At 55.8% G+C, this 10,981-nt stretch overlaps 2 protein-coding genes across 2 annotated transcripts in view; both read left to right on the top strand.

The window, feature by feature from the left end:
• Positions 1–4,401, top strand: part of TST (thiosulfate sulfurtransferase) — a 10,184-nt gene extending 5,783 nt beyond the window's left edge. Inside the window, exon 3 of the mRNA XM_006156526.3 lies at positions 3,942–4,401. Coding sequence (XP_006156588.1) covers positions 3,942–4,240 — 299 coding nt within the window. The 3' untranslated portion in view covers positions 4,241–4,401. The remainder of the gene's footprint in view (positions 1–3,941) is intronic.
• Positions 4,402–8,856: 4,455 nt separating this feature from the next.
• The window catches only part of CIMIP4 (ciliary microtubule inner protein 4), an 11,818-nt gene continuing 9,693 nt past the window's right edge, over positions 8,857–10,981 (top strand). Inside the window, exons 1-3 of the mRNA XM_006156524.2 lie at positions 8,857–8,975; positions 9,055–9,133; positions 9,687–9,734. Coding sequence (XP_006156586.1) covers positions 9,713–9,734 — 22 coding nt within the window. The 5' untranslated portion in view covers positions 8,857–8,975; positions 9,055–9,133; positions 9,687–9,712. The remainder of the gene's footprint in view (positions 8,976–9,054; positions 9,134–9,686; positions 9,735–10,981) is intronic.

Below are 10,981 nucleotides of genomic sequence, written 5' to 3'. Positions count from 1 at the left end.
GGAAAGGGCGGCTTGGCCTCTCTACTGCCTGGAGTGGCCTGGCATCAGAGCAGGGCTGTTTCCCAAGGCCACTGCCCTGGGCAGGGCAAGTTGTAAGTAAACACAGGCCGGGGAAAGGCTACCCCTGCACGGCGTTGCTTCATGGACCAAGAAGCCCCTCTCCCATGTCCTTCCTCCTGGGGCTGGGCTGCTTCCTTTAGTGTCTCAGGAGGAAAGCCAGAAAGGGCCAAAAGGGTTTTCTTGGTTTTGAAAGTTCACAGCTATCAGCGGCCTGAGGGATATTAACCGCCAACCTGACTGCATTTTCTAGCCCAAAGCTGGCTTGGGATAACCGAAGAACACAGGCTTCCTGACCCTACGTCTGCCTTTGCTGTGTGTCCTGAGGTGAATTACTTCACCTCTCTGAGCCTGGGCTCTCCATCAGTACCAAGAAGGCAATCTTCCAAATTTGTCAGGGCTGAGGAAGTATAAATTTTTTTTTTTTTTTTTGGAGAGGTTTTTGCTATAGGGCACGTGCGCTCGCCAGGAAGACAAAGAGAGACAGAGAGACAGAAAGCGAGAAATCACCCCCTGGGGGGATGGCCATGCCACAATCTTTTCTCCATTCTCTTCTCGGGATCTTGGGCATGCACGCACATGCTCCTGGCGTGAGTTTAAGCCACCAGGTCCGGGACTCGAACCGCGGTCGACTACATGTGAGTCCAGCGACATAGCCATTACGCTACCTGCTGGTCCCAGGAAGTATAAACTCTTGAGCTCTCTGTTGGACTGCCTGGGGCCTGAGGTTGGGAGAATGGTGGCATACACTCCTGCTGGGGTGGGGACAGGCCAGACACATGCAGCTGGAGCAAGCCTGCGGGGGTGGAGGTGGGGGGAGAGCAGCAGGTGCCCCGCTTTCAGCCCAGCGCACCTTTGCTCCAGTTGTCTGTTCTCCCAGTTCTCGGCCCGCTTCATCCTGGCTCCCCTGTACCTGGGTAGAGGGTTCCTGCCCACTGCAGTTCCCAGGCAGGCCCTGAGCCCTGCTGGCAGGGATGAAAAGGAGGACCGTACTCTGGAGGCTGGCCCAGTGTGGGAGGCCGGGCCCTGCAGACACCCTGACCTCCTTGTCACTCAGAAGAGGTCCCTTTATGTAACCAGAGAGAACAATGAGGCTGTTTCATGGCAGAGGGGGGCATTGAAGCAGCTGTGCTCGCACACTCCAGTCCAGCCCCTCCCTGGTGCAGGGCCGTTTTCACAGGAGGTTGTCACAGGGGGTGTTTGGGGAAGAAGTACCTGAAGCCAGCTGACTGGTTTCTCACATCTGACCTCGGACTGAGCTTTCAGACAAAGATGAACTCCCATCGGGAGGAAGTCACTGTCATTTAGAAGTTGAGACATCCATGTATTCAAAGGGGCTCTTTTTTTTTGAGAGAGAGAGAAAGAGAGATTTTTGCTATAGGGCATGTGCTCTCGCCAGACAGAGAGAGACAGAGAGACAGAAAGCAATAAATCACCCCCCGGGGGGATGGCCACACTGCTATCCCCTCTCCTCTCAGGATCTTGGGCATGCACACACACGTGCCTGGCATGAGTTTAAGCCACTGGGTTCGGGACTCGAACCGTGGTTAACTACATGGGAGTCCAGCGACATAGCCATTATGCTAACTGCTGGTCCCCTTTTTTTTTTTTTGTCTGAGCGATTTTTTTCTCTAACGGCACGTGCACTTGCCTAAGAGACAGAGAGACAACGAGAAATCACCTCCCGGGGTGGCCACACCACAATCCCTTCTCCAATCTCCTCTTGGGATTTAGGACACACACACATCCATGCCCAGTGTGAATTTTAAGCTGCCGGGTCTGGGACTTGAACCACTGTCAACTATGTGGGAGTCCGGTGACGTAACCATTATGCCATCTGCTGGTCCCCAAAGGGGCTCTTAATGTTACCAAATTTAGGAGTCCTCTTTGGTCCTGGGGCGGGGATCAGGACACTGCTGGCATCGTTTTGCACCTGTGGTGTGCCCGCAGTCACTCGGGCTCTTACCCGCAGTTTGTGAACTTCCCCATGCTTGTGAGGTCAGTGAGGTTACCCCCCGTTCCACAGACTAGGAGATGGGCCCAGAGGTGAGGGCCTGCCTGGCTGCTCCCGTCACCCCGTCAGGTCCCTTCCCTCCTGCCAACCTGGGCCAGGTGTAACGGGGTGGTGCAGGTTTGGGGAGGAGAGGGAGCCCTGGGAGATGGAGGTAAACCTGACAGGCCTCTCCGAGTGCCCAGAGTTTGCCAGGGTGTGGGCGCTGAGGAGAAGGGTGGCCTGGGGCACGCTGGGCCTGGGCCGAGGCCTTGGGGTCGGTGCCAGCTCTGACTGTGGCCCTCTTCTTTTTGCCCCACTCCTTGGCTGTTCTAAGCTGGGTTTGGCATACGGGCTTCCCTGGGTCCAAGGGAGTCCTGGGAAGCACCCAGAGCCAGCTCTGACCCCCACACTTCCACCCAGCCTCTCAGGAGGGCCTGAGGGGACAACGCCGGTTGCATTCCCTCTCTCTGCCCTGGGTGGTAAAGCAGTGGGAGCCACAGCATGTGAGGGGTGTCCCCACCCTGCCCCCCAGTCAGTGCTTCCCCTGTGTCGTGTACCTCACCACAGCCCTTACGCAGTGGACCCTCTTATTCTGCCTTTACCCTTGGGGAAACCGAGGCTCAGAGGTGACGTGCCTTGCTTAGCATCACACAGCTGCTGAATAGCGGAGCTAGGGTTTGAACTGCTTACTGTCCAGCACCAGGTCGCATGCCCTTTCCCCAGCTGTGCTCAGCCTAGTGCAGTCCCGAGTCTGCCTTTACCTCTCCTGTGGCTTTAGGTGAACCATTTTGTTTTGCCAAGCCTCTGTGTACCCTTCTGTAAACAGGATGGCATTGTTAATGAATCACGTGGGCCTCGTTAATGCCTGTCTTCCTGGCAGACAGTAATCTCCCAGAGGGCCTGAGCCGTCCTTCCCTGTCCCTGTGTCCCCGGCAGCTGGCACAATGCATTTCCCTCCCATTGCATGCACCTGTCTCGCTCCCTCTTTTCAACAACACTGTGAGGTTGGCGCGTGTACCCCAGAGCCCATTTTATGGGTGAGAAAACAGGTTCAGAACTGAAGCTATCTGCCAAGGTAGAGGTTCATGGGTGTCCCGACCTGCAGGACAGTCAAACAGGTTTCCTGAGGGAAGGAGTGAGAGACGGGACGAACAGCACGGAGACGGAGACGACACAGTGTTACAACTTCAGGATCGTCCGTTTATTATGGGCCAAAGATCGTGGTTATATACAAGTTGGTGGGCCATGATTGGTTGCCTTATATGATAATGAAGGATTGTAGGTTGATCAATCATAAGGTGCCGAATATGCAAATCTGAGGGATTCTAGGCTCACCAATTGGTGAGCACCATGGGTTTGTAGCCAATCAGAGTTTTTTTTGTTTTATTCAGGGGGGATGGTCACGCCACAATCCCTTCTCCTCCATTCTCCTCTCGGGACCTTGGGCACGCACGCACATGTGCTCAGCGTGAGTTTTAAGCCACTGGGTCCGGGACACGAACCGCGGTTGACTACGTGGGAGTCCAGCGACATAGCCATTACGCTAACTGCTGGTTGCCGCCAATCAGAGTTTTGAAGGGGAGCCAATTGTGGCTTTTGGCGTTGTATGATTGTTTACTTGCTGAGAAATCGAAACCTAAAGGTTTCCTTAAAATGACGATAGTATAAGACTCATAAAATGGCCTCGGCAGACTCGCTGATGTGGTTTCCCACACATGGGAAGCTTAGCAAGCGGTGGTGCAGGTAAGATTTTAGACATCCGAACTCGACATGGGTGTCAGGGGCAGGGGTGCAGCTGTCCTAGGTCGTGAGTATTGGATGTAGGTGCCCGTCTCCACCTGCTCCCTCAACCCTGTGCCTCCTCTAACCTGTGTCCTCTGTCCCTCTGCAGGACTGGAGTCGGGCCACATCCGGGGCTCGGTCAACATGCCGTTCATGCACTTCCTGACGGAGGATGGCTTTGAGAAGAGCCCAGAAGAGCTCCGCGCCATGTTCCAGGCCAAGAAGGTCGACCTCTCGCAGCCCCTTATTGCCACATGTCGCAAAGGGGTCACCGCCTGCCACATTGCCCTGGCCGCCTATCTCTGCGGCAAGCCCGACGTGGCCGTCTACGATGGCTCCTGGTGTGAGTGGTTCCGCCGGGCGCCCCCGGAGACCCGTGTGTCCCAGGGGAAGGACAGGAAGGCCTGAGCCGTGCCTCTTTGCTCCCTGGAACTCCGGCCCGTCTAGTGACGGGCGCCATCTGCAGCTGGTTCCTCCTCTAGGCAAAGGAGATTGGCGGGTTTGTAGAATTGCCGTGCACAGGTGCCCTCTCCCCAGCAACACTGGAATAAACGTTGCCGGTCTGAGTAGCCGTCTGCTGCCTCTCCCTTGTCCCGTCCCTGCCCCACAGGTTCGTCTTCTCCAGGCTCCTTGGAATCCACCAAGGAAACAAGCCTTCATGGCAGCTGGCAGCTGGGGAAGCACGCGAGTCCACGTCAACAGGAACACCGGAGGCTGGGTAATTCATAGCAGAATTATTCAGCTCGCGTTTGGACATCCGTGTCCAGGGCCAGCTTCCAGAGAGCCTGCAGCTGGAGGGCAGGACTGCGAGCGAGCGGCTGGTCGTAAACCTTCTGGTCTCCTTTCCCCTCTCACAGGCCCGTCAGAACTCAGTCATGGGCCCCACCCTGATGACCTCATCACGCCCGAAGGCCCCGCCCTGGGACGCCATGAAGGCATTAGGTTTTCACTTGAGACCCTTACAGTTCATGCAAGTCCCAACTCTGAATGTTGAGGGGACATCTAAACTGGAATGGGAAGCCATGCTATGGGTGCCACTTCATCATTCAGTCTTGACAGAGGAAACCATGACTGTCCAGGTCAGGAGGACTCCACCCCAGAGCATGCTGGGACCTACCTGAAAGAGGTAGAAAGAGGTACCAGGAAGCCAGAGGGCTGAAGCCAGGGCTAGCCAATATCACCCCTCTGGCTGCAGGCCCAGCTCCCCTGGTGGGGACACGGGCAGGGTAGAGGCAGGTGGCTTTACCAGTGAGTGTCCGGAAATGCCACCAGGCCCCAGGGGCTCCTCAAAGAGATGGTACTCAGAAATGAGCCGAAGGATGGAATGGTGGCTTCCTCATTGGGCACTCTTCCTGAGCAGGCTTGGAATGGGACCTCTGGGGAGCAGCGGAGGAGGAGCTGGGGAAGCGGGGTGGGCCCTGGGAGAAGTCCAAGGGCCTGGCAAGAGGAACCAGGAGCTACAGGAGGAAGTTCCTGGTGGACTGGATGGTTGTGGCTGAATTTTGAGTTTCCCAGAACAGACTCTTCCCCAAACCCTCCTCTGGGACTGCAAGATGAATTCTAGGCCCCCTTTCTGGGAATTCCCGGCTCCCAGCCATCTGCCTTCCTGGGCTAGGACAGGGTCCTGGAGGGCCAGGGACTAGGTCTTTGGTGAGGTTCCCCAGCCCCCGGCCAGCCTCGGGGCAAACAGGTGCTCAATGTACGCTGGGGAGACCAGCTTGAGGGTGGTGGGACTGGAGGCTGAGCCCGAGGCCTGTGGGGTCCCCCTATGGAGTCCTTGGTGGAAGGACTAGGAAAGTCCTTCACGCCAGCTGGAGGTCTCTTGCTGGAGCCTCAGTACGTGAAGGATACCTCAGAGAATAACCACTAGTCCACCTCCTCCTCTTCCCACCCTCGGGCCAAGAGCACTTCCTGTGAGGCAGACACCCGCTGGCCCTTCCGCCGCACACGCAGTCACAGCCTCTGGGCAGAAAGAAGCAGCATGCGTGTGTGTCAGACGGTGGCAAAGGATGGAGGGTGTTGGGAGAGAAGTGCGGGGAGGGGGTAGGGAACACGGGGTGGGCTGGCAGGTGTTGTGGAAAAGGGTGTCCGGGAGAATGAGTGGGGTTCTGCAGGAGGAGGGTTGTGTAGCTATCTGGGAAATAAAGTTGCCTTTACTTCAGAAAACATGAAGGTTGGGGCGGGCAGGTGGCATGGTGACTGCACTGGACTCCCACTTGGCTGACTGTGGTTCCAGTCCCAGACCGGGTGTCTTGCTTTCTCACTTTTCCTCTCTCTCTGTCTCTCTGGTCAAATATTAATAATAATAATAATGAGAAGAAGGAGGAGGAGGAGGAGGAAGAAGAGGAAGAGAAATAATTAAATGAAAAATGAAAACAAAAAAGTGAAGGGGATTGGATGATAGCATAGCAGTAACATGATGCCCTCCAAGTCTGACCCACATGGGAAGGTTCTGGGTTCACACCCAGAGACCTCCCTGAGTTATGTCAGTCCACGTGTGCCCACCGTCCAGGGCTGACGCTGGGAGGGTCATGACATTGGGACACTGTTAGGAGTGCCTGCGTCTGTCTGTCTGTCTCTCTCAATCATGGAAGAAATACAGAAACAAACTAAAAGAAAATAGTGGAAGCCAGTAAGGCGGGGGCCAAGGGAGTGATCAAGAAAGCAGAAGAGCTCAGGTAGGAGAAGGTGGTGGGGCCAGCAGGTAGGGCCTTGCGGGCGGGTGGAAGGACTTTAGCTCTCACTCTGGCTGAGGAAGCTACTGGAAGGGTTGGTTAGGAAGGTGATGTTTGACCTAGAGGAACCTCTGGCCAAATTCTTTAGCTGAACTTTTCTCATATATCAAATATGATATAGCCCACCTCTAAGGATAAGGGTAGGGGTTGGATGAAATCCCTCCTCTTAGCAGGCCCCCTTGGCTGTTGAGGTGAGAAGATCATAAGGGGATGGGGGTGATAGACTCCAGGGTGGACCCCCACACCTGCCTCCTGATGCCTATGCCTTGAGTGTGACTGGGTCCTGCAACTATAGTTTATGGCATAGGGTGGAGCACTCATTGGAGGGAGACAGAGACACACAGAGAGAGAGAGAGAGAAGGAAAGAGAAATTACCCTCCAGGAGGGCTGGCCAAACTACAGTGCCTTCTCCTCCACTCTTCTCCTGGGATTTTGGGCATGCCTGGTGTGTTTTCCAAACCACTGGGTCCGAGACTCAAACCATGCAGTCAGCTATGTGGGATCCAGTGCCTTCACCACACCACCTGCTGGCCTGCAACTTGCTTTTATTTTTCAAAGAGAGATTTTGCTATAGGGCACATGCACTTGCCAGAGAGACAGAGAGCAGAAAGCGAGAAATAACCCACTCAGGAGATATGGCCACATTGCAATCTCTTCTCTGGTCTCCTCCCAGGATCTTGGGCACACATGCACATGCTCCCAGCATGAGTTTCAAGCTTCCGGATCTGTCAAACCACAGCTGGCTATGTGAGAGTCCCGTGATGTAACTGCTATGCCCTCTGCTGATCCTAGGCAATTTGCTTTTAACAAAATATGGCAAAGGTGATGGGATGCCACTTGTGGCTACAATGCATAAGCTTTAATGCCTATCTTGCAAGAAGACTCTTTTCTCTGCTGTTTTGATGAAGTGGTATGTTGGCAGGGCCCCCAGGGCAAGGAGATGGCCTCTGGCCAGGGACCAGCCAGACACTGAGTCTAATAGACTGTAGGGAACTAGATCCTGCCAGTAACCACAGGAGCTGAGAAGCAGATCCTTCCCCAGCCGAGCCTCAGATGAGACTGCAGCCCCAGCCAATGCTGTAATTGCAGCCTTCTGAGCCCAAAAGCAGAGAACCCAGCTAAGCCACTCCCAAACCCCTAACCCACAGAAACTATAAGATAATGTGTGCTTAGTTGCTGTTTGTGGTCAAATGGTCAAGTGGCAGTAAATAATTAGTATAGAAGACAAGAACAAACACAGGGAGACCGGTGTGGAGGCAGCTGTGTTAGGCTGGGCAAGCTATGGGGGTGGTTTGGACCAGGGGCCAGGCGCAGGTGTACACCTCGTGTATCTTGAAGGACTGTCAGATCGCTTGTGGAGGTGGAGCTGAGATCTCTCTCCCTCTGTGCCAGGCAGTGCATTAGCCACTTCAGGAACATGATTTCATTCAACCCCTACCCTTCCCCTGAGAGGTGGGTTAAGTCATATTTCATATATGAGGAAAGTTCAGCTAAAGAATTTGGCCAGAGTGGCTCATCTAAGGGACCGGCACAGACTCTGGGGACCCCAGGTTTTACCACAGTGATCTTTAGCCCCTGGGAAGACCCTGAAAACTGGGCATGCAGGAGGCATACCCTGTACCCACCCGCTATCCTCATGCATGACTGGCAGCCAGATAGGCCTGAACCTGTGCTGGTGCCAAGAGCTTCCTCTTCCTCTTCTTCTTCCTCTTCCTCTTCTGCAGAAAAGAAATCTCGTAGCCTCGGTAGCCTTTGTAGTTCAAAAGGAGGAGAGTGGGCCCTCGCTGGCCCTCTGCTTTGATTTTACCTCCTGGCGGGTGCCCAGCTCAGACAGCTCCGGAAGCAGCTTTCCCGCCCTCTCCCCTTGACCTACACTTGCTCTTAAACACATCCATGCCCTTAATATTCTAGTCCCTTCCAAACTGTTACGCTTGTATGGATCCTTAAGATCCAGCTCACATGGCCCTTCTGTGGGCCCTGCCTCCTTGACCCTAGACCGTCACTCTGCTTACTCCTTTGTACTCTCTTAACTTCCTTTGCTCTTGGTGGCATCTGAGCCCTCTGTGGCTGGCAAGGCCTGGAACATGGTGGGTGCTCAGTGGACCCAGTGCATGAGTGGATGGGAATGAACAAGACGTGCGGGCCCCCTGTGCCTCTGTCCCGACTTTCTCCTGGCCTCCCTTCCTGGCATTCAGGGTGGAGTAGGGGGACTATCAGCCCTCTGAGGTAACAGAGCCTGTGTATAGTGATCGCCATGGCAACTCCAGTGACCCGCTGGGGGAGGGCTGCTCCCTAGCAACCATCCAGTGGTCGTCACCAGTAGTCGCGTGACACGGATCTGCAGTCCCAGGCTTTAGCACACACCAGAGTGGTTCGCGTGATTGCTGGCGTTATGAGTGATTGGACAGGTGAGGCAGAGACTTTGAGGCAGTCCCGGGCTCTTCAGGGACATGGGACTTACCTGTTCTTATCGCTCTCCTCCTTCAGAGTTGTGGTGAGTGAAGAGTTACCCAGACTGCACCGGGACCTGCCCCCAACTGGCATCTTGTGGGACCTTCCTCTTCAGGTCAGAGGCCAGGAGTGAGTCCTCACTCCTCTCGGGCCAGTCCAGGCTGCTCTGGGGCCAGCAGGGAGCCCTGTGGGCACATCGGTGGGTGGCTGGGGATGGGAGCAGAAAGACCACCTAAAGCCGTGAACTTGAACTTCAGTTAACTTAAAGATGTGCAGCTTGGTTTCAGCCCAATGGGGTCAAGTCCTGTTTCCTTTCAGCCTCCATCTCTCCATCTGTGAAAGGGGTGTAGACAGTTTTGGAACGTCTCACTGGTAGACTAGTGTAAGAATGTTTCAGACATGACTTACCTCTGGCTGCTTAACAAATCACCCCAAAACGTCGCAGTTTAAGATGACAACATCTAAAGGGCGGGTGTCCAGGAGACAGACCCAGTACTGGGGGTGACAGATGGCTAAGGTGGGGAACCTCGAGGGTCTGGGCCGCAGCACAGTATGGGGGACCTCTGGTCAGGGGCTGGACAGATGCTGCAGGCCTCTGGTGCTCTCACGCACCCTGATTCCCAGATGTCATTGTGCGTGTCATCTGAGACACATCGCTTTGTCTGCAGGACTAAGCTGTTCCAGGGCAAGAGCAATGGAGCTGAGCCGCCAAGCAGGTAGGTCAGGCAGACCAGGGGGGTGCTGCCGTGCACCTAGGTCTTCTGGAGGAACCCTGGGGGAGCAGGCTCCAGTCCTCCCCACTCTCCTCCAGCCTCACTCTGGCCTCCAGTCCCACCACAGGCCTGACTTCCCTGGAGGCACGCTGCTGGAGCCAGGAGGAGCCAGGAGGGGAGGGAATGGCTGGCACTCCCGTCCTGCCATGCCTGGGGCTGGTGCTCTGTGTGAAGAGGGAGCTGGCAGCCTCAAGAGCACAGGAGGGCAGGGCTGTGGGGCAGCACAGACAGCGGCCTGGCTGCTGCTCCAGGCAGGGCTACATGCAGGTCAGAGCCAACCTGGGGTGGTGCTGCCCAAGGATGAGAGGAGAGAGTTCCAGCCACAAGGAACCGTGTGAGGCCTGGAAGGAAGAGGACTGGGGCTTTGGTGGAGCCCTGAGGACAGGGAAGGGACTTCAATGCGGGAGTGACCAGGTCAGATCAGCTCTGGGAAGGGTCCTCAGGGGCAATTGGAGGGTGGCCGGGCTGGCAGGCAGAATGGGACTGGCAGTCCTGTGGGGTTGGGGCAGGGCAGCACTCCCACTGAATGCTTTTCCCAATGGCCTGAGTGGCCTAAAGGCCTGGGTACACACTCACATTCCTGGCCTTCCCACGGAGACCCTGGGACGGCCCAGGAATCTATATTTTTGGTGAGTGCCTGGGTAATTTTAGTAAGTGGCTGTTTAGAAGCCTGCTGACTGATCCTCATGATGGCGAGAGAAGCAGGATTCGCTCCGCCTGTTTTACCACTCAGGATGGTGCAGGAAAGGTGGAGCTGCATGAGGGCCCTGGAAGGCCAGGGGCAGCCCCTCACTCGTCCATTCATGCATGTATGTGTCCACTTACTCGCTCAACCGTCAGCTCTGGGAGGCCTGGGAGTGGCCCGTGAAGTCCACTGTTGTCTGACACACACCCAGCTGGGCTCACCCTGGAGAGGAGGTGCTGGACATACTGCTGTCTGAAGCAGGGCGTCGCAGACACATCCGGGCCGTTAAAATGCTTATGATGAAGGGCAGGTAGGAGGTGACAGGCAGTGCAGCAGCATGGGCTGGCCGGGAGGGCCTATGGCGGTGCTTGGCGGTCCAGACCTGAGACCCTGCGATCCCAGGAGGGCCCCATCGCTGTGCTGGACCTCAGTCTCCTCTCAGGAGAGGGGGCGGGGGCGAGGTTGGTCAGGTGGGTGCGGAGCGTCCTTCCCACTCTGCCTCCAC

This window comes from Tupaia chinensis, unplaced genomic scaffold (genome assembly GCF_000334495.1).
Source record: "Tupaia chinensis unplaced genomic scaffold, TupChi_1.0 Scaffold000496_1, whole genome shotgun sequence".
Lineage (NCBI taxonomy): Eukaryota > Metazoa > Chordata > Mammalia > Scandentia > Tupaiidae > Tupaia > Tupaia belangeri.
The sequence above is the reverse complement of the archived record's forward strand: the minus strand, read 5'-3'. Positions and strand labels throughout refer to the sequence as shown.